Source organism: Caretta caretta, chromosome 5 (genome assembly GCF_965140235.1).
Source record: "Caretta caretta isolate rCarCar2 chromosome 5, rCarCar1.hap1, whole genome shotgun sequence".
In the NCBI taxonomy this organism is placed as follows: Eukaryota; Metazoa; Chordata; order Testudines; family Cheloniidae; genus Caretta; species Caretta caretta.
This window is the reverse complement of record NC_134210.1, coordinates 29,479,348-29,503,719: the sequence shown is the minus strand read 5'-3', so window position 1 is coordinate 29,503,719 and position 24,372 is coordinate 29,479,348. Positions and strand designations below refer to the sequence as shown.

At 40.3% G+C, this 24,372-nt stretch overlaps 2 protein-coding genes across 5 annotated transcripts in view; both read left to right on the top strand.

The window, feature by feature from the left end:
* RPL37 (ribosomal protein L37) overlaps positions 1-24,372 on the top strand; it is a 185,068-nt gene that overhangs the window by 51,712 nt on the left and 108,984 nt on the right. The window lies entirely within an intron of this gene.
* C6 (complement C6) overlaps positions 1-24,372 on the top strand; it is a 41,376-nt gene that overhangs the window by 11,548 nt on the left and 5,456 nt on the right. For 3 of the 4 annotated variants that reach the window (XM_075128449.1, XM_048851367.2, XM_048851366.2), the window contains 11 exons: positions 1,032-1,232; positions 6,688-6,928; positions 7,819-7,941; positions 9,234-9,400; positions 10,775-11,000; positions 13,113-13,284; positions 14,982-15,093; positions 16,301-16,433; positions 17,568-17,759; positions 21,657-21,747; positions 23,545-23,786. In XM_075128449.1, the coding sequence (XP_074984550.1) occupies positions 1,032-1,232; positions 6,688-6,928; positions 7,819-7,941; positions 9,234-9,400; positions 10,775-11,000; positions 13,113-13,284; positions 14,982-15,093; positions 16,301-16,433; positions 17,568-17,759; positions 21,657-21,747; positions 23,545-23,786 (1,900 nt within the window). Of the gene's footprint in view, positions 1-1,031; positions 1,233-6,687; positions 6,929-7,818; positions 7,942-9,233; positions 9,401-10,774; positions 11,001-13,112; positions 13,285-14,981; positions 15,094-16,300; positions 16,434-17,567; positions 17,760-21,656; positions 21,753-23,544; positions 23,787-24,372 lie in introns of those variants that run through there. The other variant, XM_048851368.2, reaches the window with a different exon arrangement.

The following is a 24,372-nucleotide window of genomic DNA, read 5'->3' as shown; positions in this document are numbered from 1 at the left end:
TCATTGGACCAGAATCTCCCTCTTAAGTTTCAGTGCTTTGTAATTTGAAATAGACTAGAGCAGAGTTTCCCAAACTGTGTTCTGCATGATGTGAATAGGTGTTCTGTGAAAGAATCTAGAATTTAATTTTGACTCTTGCACTTGATTTTTGTACTACTTTATACGCGTTTTCCAGTTAGAAATTGTTAGTTCAAGTTACTTTAAATTTTTATTTTTGCTTTGTTTTATAAAATAAAATATATTTGAGCATAAATAATGCAATTTTTTATCTGAAAACCAAACGACTACAAAATAATATTATAAGTGTTCTGTAATAGGCTAAAAAGTGTTCCGTGGCCAAAAAAGTTTGGGAAACGCTGGGCTAGAGATTCGATGAGAATGGCATTACTCATAGTATTTCAATTCTTTCCCTCCTGCTCCCAGCTTAAATCGGAGAGTGGAGCAGTGTGCAGAACTAGAAATGGACAAAAACCCAACCAAACTAACATGAACTGAACTTTTTCAAATTTCCCAGAATGTTTTATTTTGGATTTGCTTGAGTTGGGCTGAAAATGTGAATCATTTCTTATTTTACGCAAACCAGTTGTCTCATCCCTTGTATGTACGAAGGGACTTGCAACTGTGGAAGGTCTGAGCTCCTTTGAATATCAACAGCTTTGAAAAGCATGTTGAAAGTGGGAAATATTGTTAAGGCTTTTCAGACACATTTTCAAAGTCTGACATCAGTTGCACTTGAAACTGTCTACATTCAAATATGTATTTGATATATAAATGAATAACTGCATGCAAAAACACCCATTTGACCTATTTTCATGTCCAAATGCCTTTCCGTGCATATACCTTTTGCACATTTTAACCATCAACTTCTAAAAACAGTCCCTTGTGTAATCAATGGACTTTTTTCTTGTCATTTTGTCAATTGTTAAACATTCAAATATGTTGCTCCCAGAAAATTTCAGAACTTCATTTTTTAATAATAATCTAATGAACAACACTTTGGGTGAGCTTGTTTTGCATTTCTGCCTCTCTAGGTGGAAAATGAAGAGGATGATGTGGCATCAGATTTCTATCAGGATATAATTCCTCTGCACATTGAATCTGCTAGTGATAATTCATACACTGGCTCTGGAAGAAGCTCTTCTGGGATCCCAGGTCTCTTCTCAAAAAAGAGACGTGTAAAAATCACATCATCTTCCTCCTTCAAGGAAGCCATTGAAGCCTCATATAAAAAGGTATAATAAACTAGATCTCATATTTTATTATTTCTTTCACTCTCCATCTGTTCAATCCCAGGAATGACAGATCTTCAAAAGAGTATGTTTTATAATCAAGCTAGCACAAGAAACTTTTCTATGCTAAATGAGAGAAAGGAAAATGGGTACTCAGGGCTGAAATGATTGTCAAACCCAGATAACCTCTTAGTGTAAGAATAGGCAATTTTGTTCACTTGGGTGAAATATAAACATTGTTTTTTCACACATGGGTTATCACCTTGCCCTTTAAATGACTTCTAGGAGATAGATCTACATTTTATACCTATAAAATTCCATTGGACTTACGTATAAATAAGATTTTTTTCTTCCTTATGCCACAAGAGATACCACTGTGTGGAAAAGTACCATGTCAAAACATCATAGGATACCTCTCTTCTAAGAATATATCAGAGTTGAGACTAACAGGTCAGGTAACCCAACCCCTCACTCCAAGCCCAGGCAGTCGGTTGAGAAAATGGCCCAGAGGAAATAAAGTTCAACCAGGATTTGTGATTTTATAAATATGGGAATAAATCCACATTATTTTTCACCTCTGGTAACTCTCACCTTATAATACCAGAGGCTTGGAACTGTCAGGGTATTGGTAGTCTATCGAATAGTTATTGAACTAGAGCATACCTTGATTCAAAGATTTCCAGTGATACAGAATCCCTAATAAATTGTCCAATGGTTAATTACCCTCACTGTTTTAAAAAAAAATAGCACCTTATATCTAATCTGAATTTGTCGAGCTTCGGTTTCTAGCAATTGGATCTTGTTATATCTTTGTTGGCTAAACTGAAGAGCCTGCTACTATCAAATTTCTGTTTGCTGAGTATGCCCTTATAGACAGCAATAAAGTCACTCCTTGGCCTTCTTTTTGATAAATTAACTAGATTAAGTTCCTTGAGGGTCTTCTATAAAGCATTTTTCAAATCTTTGAATCATATTCATGACTCTTCTCTGACCCCTCTCAAATTACATAACATTTATTGCTTGTCCTATTCTGTATATTAAATTTAGGGAGAGCCGTGACAAAGTTATCTAGCTCTCAAAGGCAAAAGCAGAATATCTTTAAGACCATTCCCTGTAAATTATTTGGTTAATAACTGCACAGCTCTCTGGATGTTCAAAATGCTATATAATGCTAAGTATTTCCATTATTTTTTATCACTGAACTCCTACCCTGCCAATGAAAAGGAACATTGCTTTGAGACCAATAGATTGCCAGGATGTACCAGAAGTATTTGGCAGGTCAATAACTGCCTGTTCTAAAGTCCACTGAAGTCAACAGAGAGACTCGTTCTGATTTTAATGGATTTTGGATTAAGCCCATTTGCCTTGACAGGTGCTCCTGGTACACTGGGCAGCAGGTGACTGGTTAAGATTGAGTTTGAACTACTTAATTCAAGAAACCATTCTCCACAAATACAGGGTAGTTATCAATGTGCAGCACTTTTCTTTGCTACTTATATGTGCATTGGAATCCAAAATGAATGGACACAAAATCACAAAAATGCTGACATTAGCATATCAAATAAAACATGTGGCTTATGATGTTTTTAATAAAAAGATCATTTTCTACAAAAAATAAAAAAAAATTCAGTTGGTTTTTAATGTCTGCAGTGAAGCGATAGGCTTCTTCCAAAAACTATTGTTTTTTCATAACTTAACAGCTGCCAAGAATATTATTGAGTGGAGAGGGAAGAGTTTAATAAGACTGTATCTGTATAGTTTTTCATGCATAAAGGTAAACAGGCACTTCTTTTCAGCCAGAAATGTCTGTAATCTTAGATTAAGAACCACAGACCAAGAAAGAACAGAAGTAGAGTCCCTACCAGAGAGTATACAGTGTGTGTTTCCCATCTCTGAGAAGTCTGTATTGAACTGAATGCAAAATGACTGCTGGCCTCTGCAAATCAGAGACACCTTTAGAAATTTAAGAGGGCAGTACACAACAGAGAAAACAGAGAGCATAGTTAAATATGTCACAGTAGCTGCTGCTTCTAATCATGATTAGGGTGGTGCAAAATGCTAGCAATGGATCCAGAAACCTACCTGACTTTCTCGTTTCCTTACAAGATTGTCTAAGATTCATGAGTGTTAACGTAAGTTTTAAAATTGAACCTAGTTTGAGAAATCCTAGCCAGTTTGTTTCACAATGGAATCTTTTTTTTTTTAATTTAACACGTGTAGCATGGTAGTTCCTCAGAGTCAGTCAAGAGTGGGGCCTCATTGTACAGAGTAAAAAGAAAAGGAGTACTCGTGGCACCTTAGAGACTAACAAATTTATTTGAGCATAAGCTTTCGTGAGCTACAGCTCACTTCATCGGATGCATACGATGCAGTGAGCTGTAGCTCACGAAAGCTTATGCTCAAATAAATTGGTTAGTCTCTGAGGTGCCACAAGTACTCCTTTTCTTTTTGCGAATACAGACTAACACGGCTGCTACTCTGAACCCTGTCATTGTACAGAGTAGTAGACAGTCCCTGTCCCAAGGAGCTTACAGTCTAAGAGATAAGACAGACATAGGGTGAGGAAAGGGGTAAAACGTACAAGCAGAGTGAACAATGTGATGGTGGCAAATGTCATGTTAATTCCATGATATTTGGAAGGGGGGTTACTTAAGAGGGGAGCAGCTAAATGGAAAGGGAAGGAAGTAGGGTGACAGGGAAGGGGAGAAGAGCATATGGGGGTCAGGAGTGGAGTGAAGCTCTGGTGAATAGACTGGGAGGGGAGCAGGAGGGTTGGAGCAAACAGCCAGTCAGGTACAGTCAGGACAGAGAAAGCTCAGTCAAAACTGTAGAAAGTTCTCTGGATGTCTGAAGGTCCCTGCTTTGGCTGTGTCTGCTCCTACTAGCTGGAATCTCTGGCCAGCTCCTCTCTGCAGTTTTCTCCAGTGCCCAGACTGGGAGTTGGGGGGAGGGAGAGGCACCACATGGGTCCTAGTGCCCCCAGAGTTCAGGGGGCCACTTCTGCACTATTGTTGATCCAAAGCAAGTAATGGGGGTAGTGGAGGCCCCAACTTGGACTCATTTCGCCCCCTCCCCACCAGGGCAGCAGTCCCTGATTTGGTTGCTTCTGTCCCTACTGGCTGGAGTGTGTGGCTGAAATCACGTGAATCTAATGAGTTCAATGTACAAACAAGTGAAACGCAGCAGTTTTGACTTCACTTTGAGTTTGTCCTTATTTAAAACTTACAGGAATGAAACAGTATTGCTTGAAATCAGAGAAAATATCCCCATGAATTAATTGTATATCCCCTTCTCAATCAAAACTGCCAAGTCTCACACTGGCCAGTTGTGCTGCCTTGGGTTACACCACAATGAACTAAGTAGATTGTGTATATGTTAATTGAAGTCACTGAAGTTATGTTCATGTAACTGAGCAGAATTTGGCACAATATCATACTAAATAGTCGATCCTGACCAAGATAAATATTTGTAATAATATTTAGTACTGATATTTAGTACTCTAAGGGATAAGTTTACCAATGGCATAAGTAGGTTTTACTGATGTTATGAGGATCTCTACAGTTTTATAGGGGAAGCATCTGCCCAAAGATAATTAGATTTAAGATTTCCAAGTTGCTAGAATGTTTAGATATCTTATAGTGCCAAAAATCCTGAGCATTTCTGTGTTTGAATGTAGTACTTATTGGGTAGATATTAAATTTCTGGGAAATTGTTCTGCAAAGAATTGCTTGTCACAAGCATTTAGCAATACATTTACCAGTAGAAATTGCAGATACATGATACACAAGTACAATACAAAAGACAGCTGGGTTGGACACAATTAGAAAATATATGCTTTCTGAGCCAAGTGAGGGTAAAAACAAGGATGCACACATTCAGTGGAAATGTGTGAAAAGTACCTATGCCATTCATGAGTGGATAGATACAAAACCAGAGAGAAAGTCCAAGAAAAGCCCTGAGAAATACTAGGGAATGAAACTGTTGGCTAAATCCTGATGTTCTAAATCATGCAAAATTCCCATTGAAGTTAATGCACATTGGCCTGACTAAGCATTTAGGCCAATATTTTCAGAAGTGGCCACTCATTTTGGGTGTCCTGCTTGAGACATCTTATTGTCAGAGTTGCTGGTATGAGCTCCCATTGAATTCAGTGGGTACAGAATCAGTCCCAACTTCAATAGGAACTTGTGCTACCAAAGATCAGTTTGAGTATCTCAGTATGTCCTAAGGAGAAATACAAGTGGCATCTCTTAGGGCATTTATTTCAAATCTCCCTGTAACTGCGATGTGAAATGTTAGATGGGCATCCTGGAATTCAATGCAAACTGTATAAAATGAGCTAAAATTGTGACTCGCCAACCGTGGGGAAGGGGAAGCTGAGATCCAGCTGGGATTACCCTTCGTTTCCCCAGCATCTCTTGGTCTGCGCAGAGAGAAGCAGCTGACACAGGAAGCTGCAGCTTCTGATTATGTCATCAGTGCCTCTTTTCATGTTGTTTTTGTTTTTTGTTTTACTCTGGACATTCTCTCCCATCTATTGACGTTGTTTGCTCCAACATCCTGTGCGCACCCTGAAAGTCTCTTCTTTTCAGCCTCATCCACCTGCTTTCCTCTCCCTCCCTTTGTCTTTCTATTTAGCTAACAAAATCCCAAGCATTCAGAAACCGTGAGTCAGGTGCCCCAAAATCGTGAGACTGGTTTCGGAATCATGAAACTTTCAAAGCACAGTTTTGTTTTCTTTTTCTTTGCCTTCTGGTTTCTGATCCCTGTGGGTGCACTTGCTTTGTGGTTTCAAGCTTTTCCCTGCCATCCTGCGGGCTAGAAACTTGAAAGCCGAGATTCTGACGCAATGTCTTGATTCCAGCTGTGGCTGTGAGAAAAACACCAAATACTGTGAGACTCATGATAAAATCATGGGAATTGGCAACACCGATCGAATCCCCTACCTCCAAAAACCACCCTGAAAAAGTTAAGAAAACAAAATCATGGAACTAACGTGATAGTTGCAAACCATCACACCTATCACTCTGCTTGCATGTTACATTCCTTCCTCCCAGCTCTCTTTGCCTTGTCTATTTGGGCTGCCCATTCTTCAGAACAGGGACTGTCACTTATTCTGTGTTTGTATAGAATGAATGAAAGGGTCCTGAGCTCAGTTGTGCTTCCTGCACTCTAACATCATACAAGTAATAATTAATAAGAATACGTTTTGTCTATGTGTCTATCATGCAATGAGACATATACTCTCAAATGTAACCAAGTGCTTGTAGCCTCAAGTGAATTGAGCTCTGCATTCATTGGTGCTAGTTTACCCATGATCAAAGAAACATAAAATATAATGTATTTGCCCCTTTTTACAATATACAAAGGGAAATGAACATATTCTCAGCCTTTTTGCTGCTTGTCTTGAACCACAGAATAAGGGTATCTAGTGTCTCATGTTTTTCTTTCTTTCTAGAATTCCAACTTTATTAGGGTCCATAAAGTGATTGCAGTTTCAAACTTCACGATGAAACAATCAGATCTGCAGCTCTCAAATATCTTTCTAAAGGCACTTAACCACCTGCCTTTGGAGTACAACTATGCTTTATATAGCAGAATTTTTGATGACTTTGGGACTCATTACTACGCTTCTGGATCAATGGGTGGCACATATGACCTTCTTTATCAATACAGTGCTGAAGAACTGAAGAATTCAGGTATGTAACCTTTGGTGAGGAAAAAAACCATATGATCGATTTAATAGTATATATATATTTTCCTATCATTCTGCTGATATTGCCTGAGAGAAAAGCACTGCCCCATATTTTCATGTTTTAGCATATATAATTCAGTAATCCTATATTGCATTCAAACAAAATAATGTCTAACCTCACAAATTTATGTAGGTCTAGGCTTTACCAAGGAAAGTGATGGATTCTCCTTCTCTTGATGTCTTCTAGAATGGATGCTTTAGTCAAACCCAACTTATTTTTCTCAATGCAGGGGTAAATGGGTGAAATCCTATGGCTTGTGTGATATAGGAGGTCAGACCAGGTGAACTAATGGTTCTTTCTAGCCCTAAAATGAAAATTATTAGCAATTACTGTTGGCAGTAAATTCCTTAGAAAGATAATCAAATCATTAAAATGGAGAGAGCATTCTACAAAAGCTGAAAATCTAACTTTTTAGGTTAAAGGCTGTGCTCCTGAATTATGGTACCATTAACTTGTGTGGGGACTGCTTGTTAATAAAACAAAGTATAATCGGGTGCGTCAAGGAAATACGAGCGGCATCAGTGCATACTTAGACAGGTATGGTAAATATGGCTCTGTCCAACATTGTTGGTGCGTGAGATAATAGTGGGATGTCTGATGAAACAACACTGGGCTGAAGGAAGTAATCCACAACACCAAAGTCATCTTCAGGATGTAACTGGTGGGGATGAGAACCTCAGACATGGAGGAATCTAGTGGGGTGTTCTAGGTGAGGAATGCTATGAAATAGATGTAGGCAAAAGGGGAGCCATGTGGAAACTAGGGATGCTGTTTAGTGTTTTGCGTTTAATATTTGGCACTTAATGCCATCATTGCTGTTTAATATTTCCCAGGTTTGACACAGCAAGAATCGACAGAATGTGTCCGGGTAGAAACAACTAGGCGTGTGTTTTTCAGAAAGAAAAAGAAAGTACATACGACGTGCACCACAAATAAACTGACTGAACGCCATGAAGGTCACTGTTATGAGAACTAAGCACTGTATACTGTTATTTACCATGAGGGATAGTATCTGACAGTTATTGGGGTGAAACTCTAACTTCATTGGAGTCAATGGCAAAACTCCCATCAATTTCAGTGGGGCCAGTTTTTCACCTTTTATCTCCCAAGTCAAGCATTACAAGCACTGTGGCCCAGATCCTCTCCCCTGTTCCATCCTGGCACATTTTCCCAGCTGAGGAATCCTATCTCACAAAACTAGTATAGCCATCTCCTATGCCACCTCTCTCCATATTTTCAGGGTGAGGGCATGCTGGAGGTGGGAAGGTGACATGTCAGGAGTGCTCTGGCAGGCCCACCTGGTAGATGATCATTTGAGGACTATTACCAGCTGGCAGAGTCTAGAGCAGCCCCCAAGCTGCTCTCAACTTCTCCATGGTTGAAGGTGGCACAGAATCAGGCAGAGAATCAGGAATCCATAACTAACTCCTCAACATCCCCCTCTTCTCTGCTGTACCAAGCAAAGCTCTGGTGCAACAGAGACTCTACCCTATTCTTTTTGTGTACTTCAAGTATATTAAGAGAACGGTTTATTTTCTTCAAAGTGTTAGGGAGTCATGCATCCAGCATAAATAGAAAGAACTATTTGATCATCTCAGGCCAAATATGCCTTCCCTTACTCATGTGAGTAGTGCCATATGAAAGACAACCAAACTATTGAAATGTGTAAGGAAAGCAAGAGTTGACATTCCTGTCCCAGCCCATTCTCTAGCCAGCGTGGATTGTTCCGTATGATATTTTTACTCATATTGTACTACATCCAATCTAGTTTTAAATGTCTCCAGGGATGAAGCTTTCAGCCCCTTCTTTTATGAGACTATTCCACAATCTACTAAATTTCACCACTGGGATATTTTCTTGGTATTCAGACTACATTTTTCTTTCTTAATTTCATAACATGACTCCTATTACGCTCTTTGGACCTGGATGAGTAGTTCCTCTGCACTGAGTTGTTTACACCTTCAAGTATTAGTAGAAATTTATCCCTTGGTCAGTCTTGCCAGAGTCACATAAATGCCAGTCGGACCCGTTGTCAGTGGCGAACTTTCCATTGACTTCAGTGGGAGTGGGATGGGGGAGAGAGAGAGAGAGGAATGACCATCTCCCTACCCTATAATTTGGTGCTCCTGTGTCACAAGCAAATCCTATTGGCTCTTCTTAAAAAAACCCAATCCTTGGAGTTTGCATTAAATGCAATTGAAAAGTTCTGGTTATGTTCTGGAAAACCTTGATTTTAATCTCATTTTAGGATCATTTTTGCAGTCGGCTGAACGGTCTGTTTCACTGGTAAAAGGTGGAAGGGCAGAATACGCTGCAGCTTTGGCCTGGGAGAAAAAGGGGTCTTTCCCAGAGCATACAGTATTCATAGACTGGGTGGAATCAACAAAGGACAATCCTATTGTGATTGATTTTGAGGTAAGAAAAGAAAGAAAAATACTAGCAAGAAAATAAAGGCTATCATCCTTTCGGGGAGCAAAAGCTAGATCGGGGGTTCTCAAACTTCACTGCACCGTGTCCCCCTTCTGACAACAAAAATTACTACAGACTCCAGGAGGGGGGACCCAATCCTGAGTCTGCCCTAGCCATGTTTCAGAGGAACAGCCGTGTTAGTCTGTATTCGCAAAAAGAAAAGGAGTACTTGTGGCACCTTAGAGACTAACCAATTTATTTGAGCATGAGCTTTCGTGAGCTACAGCTCACTTCATGCCGCCCTGGAGGGGGGGGGGCGGGGAGGGGCAAAGCCAAAGCCCAAGCTCCACCACCCCAGGGCGGGAGGCCAAAACCAAAGCCCAAGGGCTTCAGCCCCAGGCAGGAGGCCTGTAACCTGACTCCCATCACCCAGGGCTGAAGCCCTTAGGCTTTGGTTTCGGACCTGGGTGGTGAGGCTTGGGCTGCGGCCCCAGGCCCCACCAAGTGTAAGCCAGCCCTGCGACCCACAGTTTGCGAACTGCTGGACTAGATCCTTCGTTCTTTTTCACCTTTTTCCCTGGAATGAGACTGGGGATTATTTCACATATACAAAATATTTTAGAGAGTTTTATAAATATTTATTAGAGCTACTTTTTGTATCCCTCAGCCTGTAAAACTAACTCTCCTTAGTACTGGGCGTCCAAATTTAAGGGTGCTGGACAGCCACAGGGAGTGAGGGGAGTCATTGCTCCTATTTTCAGACATCACTGGGAAGGAGGAGTGCCCTGGAGCTTGGTAGTAGGAAGGGGTTGGTTATTTTGGGGAAGAAGGAAAGCAGTGCACTAGTTGTGTGCAGAAAGTTAGCTGACTTCCTCACTGTGCAAACTCCACAACCACTCCTAGTTTGGAAAACATAGAATGTAACTAAACAGTAAATGTAATATCAGTCCCATCACATTGCTCACTACTGTATATTACTGCATCTCCCATGAGTGTACATGACCTCCATGTCTTTGTTTACACCATCTTACCTGCTGTGATTTTTAAATGTATATTACTAATTCTTTGCCACTTGCCCATTAGGCCCTCACCCCTGTAAAGAGGAAAATATAGATATGAGTGATCTAGATGTATGGAGTTTTTCATGCCCTGTTAAATACCAAGAAATTGCACCATGCACCACACTCCCAATATCTTATACACATAGCCTTGTAGGCTCTGGTGTCTTTAAAAAAGGAAGGGGTGGGGGTAGCTGTTTGAGATATGTTGATGCCCTACAGCTATCCATAGCAAGAAGTCAATACAGCTAACTCTGTACTGCAAGGAAATTTCCACTTTATTGTTCATTATATGATCCTCTGCTATGTGCTTGTCTTTCAGCTGGCCCCCATCCTGGATTTGGTGAAGAACTTCCCATGTGCAGTGACTAAACGGCGCAACCTCAGAAGAGCTCTTATTGAATACATGGACATATTTGACCCTTGCAAATGTGCCCCCTGTCCCAATAATGGCAGGCCTTTGTTGTCTGGAACGGAGTGTCTCTGTGTGTGTCAGGCTGGCACCTATGGGGATAACTGTGAGAAACGTGCACCAGATTACAAATCAGGTATTTACAGTAATACCGTAATGATGCAAATATGATCCTTCTTTCTAGCTGCACAATTTAATGTTAAAAGTTAAAGCTTGTTGGAATCTGGAGTTCCCATTCAATGAAATTCCAAACTTTCACATTTCCATTCCATCAGAACAAAAAATTGAAATTTCAAAGTTTCTTATAGAGCAAAATTCCACAATTTCATTTCAAACTAATCAAAATGATATTTAGTTTTGACTTTTATAAAATGTTTAATTTTGACATAGTGGAAATAGTTTCATTTTGATAAGATTGAAAAATTTCATTTGAACTTTGTTGGCTTGATTTTTATGTTATATTATAAATTATGAAAGTTGAGACATTTCATAATTTCATGTTACACATTTCATGCTTTGTCAGAATATTTGAAACATTTCAACTTTTATATTAAATTATATTTGTATTTTATTTTGTAAATTGGCAATTGAGTATAAATTGGCATTCTTTAATTAGTAAGTGATAATTTAATGATAAGTCTTGAAGTGGTTTGGTATTTCCTAATGTAATGTGTATAATAAAAAAACACACTGATTATTTTTTATTCTGTATTTTTATTATACATATTACAATAGGAAGCTGCCAATTACTAGACCATTACAAACGACCAGTTACTCCACCAATTACCAAACTAATTAGAATACCAATTACCAATTTTAAAATAAAAATAAATCAGGCAAGACAGGCAGTCAGCCTGTGGCAAGCCAGCCAGGGAGCCAGGTGGGGAGCCCAGGGAGCCATGGCAGCTGGGTGAGCAGCTAGGGCGTTCAGGAGAGCCAGCCAGGTGGGAAGCTGGGCAGCCCAGGGAACCAGCCACCCAGGGAGGCTGCTTCCCATAAAGTTTGCTGCCCAGAAATTTGGCAGCCTGGCAGCTGGCTAGCCAAGGACCCTACTAGGTGGGCATGTGGACAGCCTTCCCCGCACCCATTGCAGGTGGGTGGCTGGACTAGTAGGAAATCAAGCAGACAGCCTGCTAGCCTGTCTTCTTGCCTGGCTTCCATCAGAAGTGAAATGTTTTGATTGTATCAAATCAGCATTTTCAAGTAGAAAAATATTCCAACAGGAAATTTTCTACTAGCGCTAGTGGAAAGTGCTTCTATCAATGTACTGATTTAATCATATCCATACTGTGAAAATGCATTTTGAAAGTGAAAATCTATATTATGGTGTATATGTATATAAGTGTGCAAACTCCTGTTTATAATAGCATCCAATAATCTGGTGTCCAACATGAATCTGTAATTATAATATTTTTAAAATGTGGTCCTTGTACAAGTGAAAGCTTAAAATCCCTGGCTAGCTCTAAGAATTACTGCTTATGAACCCCACCTGCAAATTCAGTTTAGCACTGATTGCAACTCTGCTATTCCAGTACTCAGCCTTTCTGGGCAGGGCTACATTGGGTTTGGGGTTTGTGACAAGGACAAATGCGTACAAGGGTTTAGCAAGGTACTACTGTATTTATTTTTCATTCATGACCACATAAGCATTAGAAGCTAGGTACACAGAAGCCAAAAAACACTAACGCCATGTACTGCCTGCAGAGATGATATCATCTGTAGATTTAATAATTCATATAAAACATGTTTCAAGAAAAAGCAAACTATAAGAATTAAACAGAAGGTGGGCAAAGGTGATGACAATTTAATTCCAATTTGGATCTGGAGTAAATTTGGGATTAGGGATATCTTGGCTCTGGAATTCAGGTCAGGAGCTGGATTTCAAGGCACTAACATCTTATGAGCTGTCTGAAAAGATTTCTAGCCTCATGGAATCACCAAATGGCTGCACAAATGGTAGAACTAGAGAATAGGCATCATCTAGTTTGGGATATGATGTGGGACCAAAACTGTGTAAAGAAAGGAATATTTAGACTCCCCTGAAATTCAAAGTTCAAATTTGGGTTTGGCCCATCTCTGTTTAAAATGTAACCCCATAAATAACATGTTTCTCTGCTAGGAAAAAATGTAAATACTTTTAAATTGTGACTGTTAATCAACCAGACTTCCTGTTGTATACAGAGTAAGGGAAATAATGCAGGTAGAGTGGATTTGTCAAGTGACTGGAGTTTTCTTTCATCTGTTCTAGTTGCAGTAGATGGTTACTGGAGTTGCTGGTCTGCATGGAGCTCCTGCGATGCTGCTTTCAAGAGAAAAAGAACCCGTGAGTGTAATAACCCCACTCCGCTGAATGGAGGGAAGCCATGCCAGGGTGAACGTGAGCAGGAGGAGGACTGTTACATCTCAATGTTTGTGGACAAGTAAGAAGATGGTAGACTGGAATTTCCACTTCCTGATGGGTTGGGTTTGAAGATGCCTGTTTGGTGACTAATAAGGATAGGGAATAGTCGAGAGGAATCTCCTGCCTGCGTTTCTGTGGATGGGTCCGTTAGAGGAAAGTGTCTGAAAATTTATATGAATTTGGTTTGGTTTTCTTGTTTCCACCCAGAGAATTCCAGTAGTATTACCAATATAATGTTGTTATGAAATGTTTTGTATGACTCTGTCTGAAGTCATACAGAACTCAGCAGTTTCTTTTCATGGGTCTTTATGCAAACACTTTCCTGTCTTCTGAGCTACATGAATTTGGATGTTGCCACCTCCTCCTCTTCCCACAAGCTTCTTTTTGTTCGTTTGTTTGTTAGTTTTTAGGTTTGAATGCAAACTCTCAAAGAGAAATTTGAGCAAAACTACTGAGGTCCACCTGGTTCTGCTTTGAAACTGCAAAACATGAATTTTGCAAGGTTTCAATGTAAAATCATAAATTCAACCCCAGCCTGGGTTTAGTTTCTCATTCAAAGTCTAAGTCTTGAAGAGCAAACTTCATAACCATAGTTTACCACTGGTGCATCTCCTCTGGTGGTCACAACATTGGTAGCAATCAGTGGAAGCTGCAGAGGTGGGACTGGGAGTTGTACTGTCTCTGTTGTAATGACTATATAGGAGATTCTTTACTGAGGCTGTTGGACACATACAGACCCTTTAGTTCTCCTTGGCTACCTAGCTCCATGACTAAGTAAGGTAACATAGCATGTGCTTCCTCATAGCTAAGTTTGGAAGGATTAGATTTGTATTGGTAAATGTCAGTAAAGGTCCATTTCACCATATACACCCAAACCGACATAAAAATTCCCATCAGTGAAAACCAAAATTTACACTTAGGCAAAGTAAAGTTCTATGTGAGAACCTATGAGAGTTTGATTTAAAGATATTTACTTTGAAATGTGATGTTGACAGTTTGTGTTTTAACAGTTATAAAACTTTAAATTTTAAATCTCAAGGGCTGCCATTAAATAGTTGTCAGACACCCACCGCTAGTTTTCCACAACTATGAAAATTTAGTCCATATAAATGAAAACGTGCTTAAAATAAACATTGATATTATTCACCCTAATTATAAAAATAAATTAAAATCTAGTTCTGCCAAGCCTACTCATATCCACGCACTGGGGGCTGCCTCAGTCCTTGCCTGAACTGGGTAGTCAGGGACTTTTGACTGCCTTCCATATGACCCAACCAATCCATGATGAACCCTAATAGTGACCAAACCACTTGAGCTCATAGTCACGTCTTAGAGGTTCAGCACTGTCCTCCTTGCCCTGTTTCTCCTAATTCAAGAAAATTAAATGGGTAAAATTCTCTGCTAGTCCAGGGAAGTTATAATGTCAGCAGAGAATTTGGCCCAGTATCTGCTACTCTATTACCTGGGCTGCTTTCTGCCAATCTGGACCTAGTCAGCACATGGTACTCTTTCCCTTAGTTTCAATGGATTATAGTAAGGGAGTGAAGGAGGAAAGAAAGCCCAGCTCCCTCTTGCCTTTCCTGGTTTCAGAGGGCAGTAGTCCCTGCCAGCTTCTCTTCCCCCTTGGCTTATGTTATGAGAACTCTCCCTACTGTTTCAATCTACTTTAACCCCTCCTTAATTTTCATCCTTAACTACAAACTCTTATTTTTTCAGAGGGGCTCCATGTATAAATGACAATGAAGCAAGAAAGGAAGTTGACGTTTTCATTGGTGAACCAGAGACTGGATGTCTTAAGCCATCCCCACCAAAAAATGGATTTCTCAGGGTGAGAGGGTTGTAATGCCTGGGATAAGGGGTGATGTGCAAGGATGGAGAGCTTCAAGAAGTTCCAGATTTGACAAGCCTCACAAACGCCTTGTTGGGTTCACGAAACTAGTTCACATTCTACAAAACTTTATTTCCTCTAATTGTATCCAAATATTAGTACATGACACCAGCTTGAACAACATGATTCCACTTTATTTAATAAATACATTTTCTAACTGATTAGAAGCTGATACTATGTACAGTGTTTGGGATATAAAACATCACAAAAGCTAGGCTGGCATTAGTGGGTGCACTTTCAAATAGTTTTTTAATTTAAATTTTCTTTCTTACCAACTTTACTCCTTTTTTTCCCAAAAATCTTCTTTATTTGGGGGCTTTTTCCTACTGGTTTTCTTTTCCATGTTTTTTTCATTGACTGTTTTCTTGCTGCCCCTAAAAATCCCTTCCCCGTCTCTCAGTCACTAAATTCATATTTCATCTTCGCTTTGGACTTTTGGGGTTTTGGCTACGTGGACGCGATAGGACAAGGAGCAGCATACAATCAGGTAGGTGTTGGAATGATTGATGAGAACTTACTGCTTCCTCCAGTAAGAGCTTAACAGATGAGATTGAATATACAAATCTACTGCAAAGAGAAAAACTGCGAGAGATTTAAAAGGCAAAGGAAGCCCTATTGCTGAGATACTGATGCGTGTCCATGTATGCGCCACAAATGGGTAGTAGAAAATCATGCATATGCAGCACTAAACAATTTTTTTACATTTCTGGGATCAATATTTTTATGTTGACTGACAGTTTCTTTAGTAGACCTTTTACCAGCACATGAATATAGAGATAGATCTTGCATACCCGATGTGTTAACAATCATACTGCTGAATAGAGGGCATGCTACAAGACTCCCCTTTCTGTGGGGGCTTTCTCCCAATCACAGATTTGTGAAAGATCTCAGCAACAACTAAAGCAAGGATGGGTGAAGGATATAGGACCCAATTCACACAGCATTCTTTGTGAACCCTAGTTTTGTAACCAGTATGTTGATACTAATGGGGTGAATGCAGCCTGGATGGACAGATAAATGGGATGCATGGCTTTCGCATCAGAGAAAGAAAAGAAAATTGTTATGACAATTGCAGTACTATGGTCCTGAGAACCTGTTTCTTATGTCAGTGAGTATTCCACTTACCAAGGATTTGATTTAATTGTAGAATGAAAAGAATCATTATGTATTTGGGGAAGAAGCTGAAATCGCCTGCATGACTGGATATGATCTCATTGGCTATCAGTTCCTCAGGTGTCTACCAGATCATACCTGGGCACAGCAGCCTGTTGAGTGCCAATGTAAGAAAGAGGAGAACAGTTAGGCTCAACAACAAAACTCAAGAGGAGAATATATATATAATATATATATAAAATAAGCAATAGAATGGTTCCATTTTTAATAAAATAATCTGTAATAGTGTCTTAAGAAGAAATTAATGATTGATAGAAGTTAGAGATGACAAAGACCTACTGGGTCACCATATTTGTTCCCTTTCCAATGCAGGATTGTTCCTATAGCATATTCTATACACAATAAGATTCTATTCTGCTGGGTACTATAGAAAACCTGAAGACAGATACTTTCCAGTTCCTTTCTAGTCTGATTTTAAATGTCTTCAGCAACAGTACTTGCATTTCACTTCCAGACCTATCCTATTTAAGTGAGCTGTAAATTTATGACAATCAGATTGAACAAACTAACATTCTCAGCATTGGACAGACACACAAGTTACATAGGATGAGATTTCCAAAGCAGTCTCTAGGGAACTTACACATAGCTTTTCCATTAATTTCTATGGAAGATGTGTGTCTAAACCCCCTTGACTGTTTTGGAAATCTTAGCCGTAAAGTCCATATTCTGATGTGCTCACAGTCTAATCAACAAGTAAAGCTAAAAGTTATTCTGAATCTATCAATGAGAGAGATTCAAATAGCAAGAACCCAATGCATTTACATTGATTTGAATCTTCAGGTTGTACATTTCAACATGAATTTCTTATTGAATATATTTACAACCTTTCTACCACCATTCACTTTATTAAAAATTACATATTGTAAATAGTTTGATAAGATTCTCTAATTGCCTGTTTTTAATATTTGTAACATGCTGTACCAGCTTTCTACAAGTCTTATTAAACCATTAGGCATACTTTATAAACACTTTTATTATTCCTTTTTAGTAACTGATAGATAAATGTAATATATGGAATGTTACCATGACAACAGGTCAAAATTTTTCAAAACTCAAAATTGTGGTTTTAAAAAAAAAAAAAAAAAAAAAAAAGCCAAATTTTAGAATCTCAAATGAGAGAGGTCAGCATTATTCTGAAAATGATCACAACATTTTTTTAAATGGATTCATTTTACCCACTTTAATTACCGTGTTTATTACCACAAAATGATATACTTATTTAAATTGTCTCTTTACCATAGCAACAATGTGCCCTAAACCATCAGTATCTGAGGGAGTCACGATCTCCCCATTTAAAAACGAATACAAGGTCGGGGAAACCATCCAGCTACACTGCCCAGCTGGCTACATTGTCACTGGTGGAAAGCAGTATACTTGTAGGAAAGAGGTATCGTGGACACCTCCTATATTGAGATCACTTACCTGTGAAAAAGGTTAGTACCCCTGTTCTGCCTGTGACTAGTATATTTTCATTTCAGATAACAGGGTGGGATCAATCACTTTTATTAACAGTAAAAAGAAAAGGAGTACTTGTGGCATCTTAGAGACTAACCAATTTATTTCAGAATAAGCTTTCGTGAGCTACAGCTCACTTGATCGGATGCATACTGTGGAAAATACAGAAGATTTTTTATACACACAGACCATGAAAAAATGGGTGTTTATCACTACAAAAGGTTTTCTCTCCCCCCACCCTACTCTCCTGCTGGTAATAGCTTATCTAAAGTGATCACTCTCCTTACAATGTGTATGATAATCAAGGTGGGCCATTTCCAGCACAAATCCAGATTTTCTCCCCATCAGATTTATCTAACTATGGAGCGTTTTATGATGTGTGGCAAATTTTAAAGCCAGAAAGGATCGTTGTTATCATCTGGTCTGGCCTCCTGTGTAACACAGGCTATAGAATTTCATACAGTTATTCCTACATAGAGTTCATACTTATGATTGAGTTATAACCTATCACTTGTTAGCAGTGAAGTTGTTAGGCTGCAGATGGCCTTTTCTTCAACGGTACCTCCTAGACATTGTGAAAGCTAGGAGATGGTGGTATTTATGTTTGACACAAAGGAAATGTAGAACAGGATGTCACCTGCATAGTGCTGAAACCTCAGCTTGTGTCATCTTACCAGCTTTCCCCGTAGCTTCATATAGATCAATTCACCCTTGTGAGACTGTGCACATGCGGGCTTTGGAGGTAAAGGAACAGTCGTCCATAATGGCCCTCTGCTTTTGATGAGAAGAAGCACCTGAGCCATTTTTGGCAGCTTTTTGGAGGCAGTTCAGGCATATGTGGCGATCGCCAGTATCAAATGCCACAAAGGTGTGCTCCCACGGCTCCTGGGGACAAGAGGAGACCATCCACCACAGCAATTCATTCTCTAAATACCATGCCTTGCCCTGAAACCTGACTGAGAGGAGTACAGGTTACTAGCAGCTGTTTTAGCTTTCTTTTCCATTAGCTTGCTCACAAAGGGAGATTAGAGAGTGGGCTGTAGTTTACAAGGTCTCCAGCACCATGCAATAGTTTCATTAGTATTGTCTGACCTGTTTCATATATTAGGGTACTCCCCTAATCCCCACCTGTCCCTAGAAGTGTTCTTGTGGAGCTTGCCTAGTCTGGAAAGTAAATGTGCTATGAAGCTGAATGCTTACTGTCTGGTTCACCGTTCTTCTCTGCAGCACTTTGTGTTTTGTCTCTCTGGCTACACCAGACTGCTCATCATCTTCTTTACATACTCAGCAACTTTTCTTCTCAGCCAGGCAAATTCCTTTGCCAGGTGCTTAGCACTCTCCTCCCATCTCTTCAAGGGCACTTGTCTATTTTCTTAAACAGGGAATGTCATCACCACTGACCATGTTATAAAGATATGTTCTTTTACATCCAACCCAGATCACTGCAGGCTGAGAAGCCTTGAGCTTCTTAATATTTAACGTGGGTGGTATTTCATGTGACATCTAATATTTAGAAGTGCATTTTTAAAGGATTAAAAATAAGGCCTGTAATTATAGACACATAGAAATGTAGGGCTGGAAGAAGTCATCAAATCCACCCCTTGCTCTGAGGCAGGATCAAGTAAACCTAGACCATTCCTGACAGATGTTTGTCTAACCTGTTCTGAAAAACGTCCAATGATGGCAATTCCACAGTCTCCCTTGGAAGCCAATTCCAGAATTTAACTACCCATATAGTTAGAAAGTTTTTCTTAATATCTAATCTAAATCTCTCTTGCCGCAGATTAAGCCCATTACTACTTGTCCTACCTCAAGAGGACACGGAGAGCAATTGATCACAGTCCTCTTTATAATAGCCATCAACATATTTGATAACTGTTATGTCCCCCCTGAGTCTTCTTTTCTCAAGACTAAACATGCCCAATTCTTTAACCTTTCTTCACAGATCAGGTTTTCTAAACATTTTATCATTTCTGTTGTACCCCTATGGACTCTCTCCAGTTTGTTCACATTTTTCCTGAAGCGTGGCACCCAAAATTGGACACACAACTCCAGCTAAAGCCTCCAAGCATTAGAGTAGAGCGGGACCACCAAGTAGAGCAGGACAATTACCTCCTGTATCTTACATATGACATTCCTGTTAATACACCCCAGAATGATATTAACCTTTTTAACACCTGAATTTCCTTGTTGGCTCATATTCACTGTGTGATCCACTATAACTCCAATATCCTTTTTCACTAGTATTACACCTAGCTATTTATTCTACATGTAGTAGTTGTGCATTTGTTTTTTCCAAACATGATTCCAATCAAATTAAAGCCCTGAAAGTTAAGCCGAACCCTGGCCCACATCCTGTTCTTGCAGAATGGTCTAAGAGTGAGCCACCCCAAATGGTAATTATGGAAGATGTCAAATGGCAAGTTATATAAATAACTGGAAGCCCACCACGAATAATGGTTTCTTTCCATTCCAAAGGAACATCAGCACTTACTGGTGCTGTTGCCTGTGGCTTCAAAGAAGCTGTAGCAAAGGTCTGAACGTAAGTGGTTAAATGAACTGGATCTTTTCCTTTCCTTCTCAGTTCATGCTTCCTTCTTGCATTTCTTGCTCTACAGTGTTTAGAAAAACAGTAGAGGACTATTGCACGTACCTAGTTGTGGTTCTCAGACAGCAGAGCTGGGCCAAAAATTTCAAACTTTCCTGTCTGTGAGCTTCACCAAAGTTAATTATCCCTTTGTCAAGACATGGCCTGAACATTTTGAGAAAAGCCCTTGAAACAAGCTTTCAAAACCTTCCCCAAGGTTAACCAACTTCCATCCATGGAGCTCACAGCACCACCAAGCCACACCATTATAATGTGCTCTTTACCTTGGGATCTACTTAAGAACCCACTTGGAAGCAGCTTGAACTAGGCAGAAATCTCCTGCCTCCATCTTCGGAAGTGCAGACTAGTGTAGATGCATGACACCTGCATTCTCTGAATTGAAATTGTTCCCAGAAAACTTCTAGGTACAACTCAAAGATTTTATCTTCTATAAAGACCTGAAAGCAAGGCCATCTTGGAGACTGCCTATAGCTTTTCATGCCAGCTGGGTTCCAATGGAATGCCCTTTCCTGTGCCTCTCCAGAGGGGAAGTCCAGCATATGGGCAGCAGAATGTTTTCAGTGGACAGCCTTTCATTTCAGAATTTGCTCTATCCTACAGTCCGTCAGAGTCTGAGGATTTTTGTGAGACGCGCTTGTTCACTGCAGCTTTTGTGTTCTTTATCTGTTCAGTGGTGAGAGGGTCGAGGCAGTTTGGTTTGTGCCAGTTGTTGGCAACAGTCATGCATGTTAATTTCTGTAATTCTCCAAAAATACCACAATGATGAGAACAATGTAAATAAATATATTCAGAAATAGCCGTAAGTCTTGTAAAATAAGCCAATAGATAATAACAGCAAGGGAAAATGGCACCATGATTTGGGTAATATTTCAGCTCAGGGGAAGACTCTTTTGGCTGAACTGACTTTGTGCTTTACAGCTAGGTGTGGAAAAGCTCTTTTATGTTTTCTGTGTAGGAGCTGACTGCAGAGGCCTCCCCACCCCACTCCCTTCACCTTGATGTTCTGAGCTTTTTGAAATTCTGTACCTTTGTGTGGCCTGATTTCTACTCATACTTGCAATGTTTTTAAGATTGTTTTTAAATGTTGGAATTAGACCTAGGTGTCCCTGCTAACTGAGGAACAATACTCATCACCTCTTGTTATGGGAGGTTCGGCTAAATTAAAAAAAGCCCACTCTAGCTTTGAGGGCAGATTTCTAGTTTCTGTTAATCTTTTTATCAGTTATTTCAGGGAGTAGTTCTGACAATACCCTTCTGTCTTTTTCAGATGAGCAAACTAAAGCGAGAGGTAACTGCAGCCCAGGACAAAAACAGGTTGGATCTCAATGTGTTTGCATGTCTCCGGCACAGGATTGTGGGTAAGGTATATACAGAATTTGGATATAAAGCCACAGTCGCTCTATGGTGGAATGATTCATTGTGAACATGAAACAACAGGAAAGTTAAGGATGAGAACAACTGTGGCATTCTTGCAGCCTGTTCCAGACATTAGCAAAACAGCCACAACTCGGTGTCCAAAATACAGTCATTTTTTCACCTATGAAATCCATGAGCTAGCAGCTGTTTCTGCAGATCACCAATGGCATCTGGCGGTCAGCATGCCACAGTGCCATCCCCCGCCATCTAGACCTGCAGGCTTCCATTCTTCCCTCCCCCTCACCTAACTTCTTTCTAGCCACTGACTTCTAAGAGGTCAGCCACCTAGTTTTCCTATCAGCCTGCGTTACCCATGTGGAGTCTCACCAGGTCTGCTTTTGTTAGTTGCCATTGGGTCAGCTCTTGGGTTTTACGCCTCTTGTGTTTGGGACTTCTATCAGGTGAGTGTGGGGCAGAATAAACGGAAGGCCTCAGACTCCAGGGAAGTCCTGGATTGTGCCACGTTTGAAGTCAGCAGCCAGACTTGCTGAACTCCTGTGAATTTTTGCAGGGATAAGTGAAGGGTCTTCTGGTGATTGTTTTTGTTTTTTTTCCAGACCAGTTTGCCCCATCTTCCTAAGGCCAATTATATGAATACAACACCCGTATTCCTTCTGGATTTCCCCAAACATATTTGGTCAAATCCTCAGTTGGTGTGAATTGACATGGCTCCCCTGAAGTCAGGGGAGAGATGCTGATTTTCACCAGCTGAGAAACTGACCCAGTGACAATGGTTCACTTCTGCCAGACTGATTAATTTGAGTGTAACTAATTATCCAGTTTGGCTTATTCTAACTGGCTAAAAAAACCAACAACAACCTCGAACTTTGTTAACAGATGTGTTCGGTCACAGGAGTTTTTTACTTACTGGCCCTTTTTTAACCTACTCTGATGTCGCATTTGTTTGCATTTGGAGGAAATCACTTGTGCTGCTATCCCAGATATCAATAACTGTGGGCTTGTCAAGCCATCTGTAGAGGACACACAGGAACAGGGAACCTTGACCAGTTCCAAAGAGGAATCACAAATCAGAGAAGCATGGTGTGTAGAGCAAGCCACTTTAGAAAAGAAATGGGGGGGGAAATGGATTCTCCTGAACTCTAGACCTAAATTTTAATTTTTGGAACATCACCATACCACAAAAAGCACAGAAGAGCACCAGGCTTAAAGTAAGCCAAGAACACTGCTGATTTAGTTTTAGAAAGAAACACTGTCTGTTTACACAATAGCTGCTCAGGCCCCTGAAGAGCCAAGGGAACAAATTGTTATCCTGAAGAATTTTTAGCATCTAATTATTTGCAAGATATAATAAGGATGTCAGTGTGGTGGACTGGCATGGAGACACTTAGGAGAGGAAGGATGGTGCAGTGTTAGAACATTAGGTAGGGCCATGGGAGACATGGGTTTAATTCCTGCTCTGCCACAGACATCTTGTGTGATCTTGGGCCAAGTCTGTCTGTGCCTCAGTTTCCCATCTGTAAAATGGGGAGACTAGCACTTCCCTACCGCACAGGAGTGTTGTGGGAGTAACTACATCAAAGACTATGATGTACTCGGATACCGTGGTATAGGTGGCTGTATAAGTACCTAAGATAGACATGCAGCTGTTTGTTATAATGATGGCCCTGATTTAACTGCACAGGAGCAATGTCAATGCTGCTGGAATGTCTAGGGTTTGACGTGTGCCTCCTTCATTTTCTCCAGTCTCCTGTAACATTTTTGTTTTTGTCTCTTGGCAGCCACTATTCTGAAGATGTCTGTGTACTACATGCCATTTCTGAAAGTCCCTCTACAAAGCCCAGCTGTCAGTATTTAGCTGAAAAATGCCTGAATGAGCAGCCGCTCCATTTCTTGCATTCTGGCCCCTGTCATGGTGACACCAACCTGAACTGGGCCATTGAAAGGGCAAAGCTTTCAACAAGTAGCTCAAAGAAAGAGCTCTGTGGATATGACACGTGCTACGACTGGGAAAAGTGTTCAGGTATGACTGTGCTTTATTGAGATCTTAAACTCTGAATCCAAAGTTTGACCTCCACGTCACTGCTCTAGGAGTGAGATTCACAGTCATTCTGGTCCACATTCTAAGGTGTATCTGAGCTACTCCTAGATGAGAAGAGCAGGGAGGCACAGGCAGCTTTCTGTCCCTGGCATGAATTAGAGCAGCCGCAGGTCTGTTCCTCAGCACTTCCCGCACTTGAAAGGGGTGTAGAGCTGCCACTCCAGCTGTATGCCATTTGGGGACACCTGCCCCCACCCCCCGCACCCCATGCAAAGGGACTCCCCAGCTGAGTCAGGTTTCTATCCCCTTTGTGCTGCCACAACAAAGGAGACAGATGAGGAACAGGATCTGCTCCTGTGTGATTAAAGACTACAAGTCTCTGAATATTGCAGATGGGTCAAATGATTTGGAAACTGTAAGTATTTATTGTTTACACAGCACCTTGTACCCAAACATCACGAAGGACCAATGAGGTAAGTCCCTTAACACCAACAGGAGATGTAGCTGCTTACTCCAAAGCTAAATTTGGCCACGTTTATTTTCCTGGATCCCTAAACTAGGTATGAGT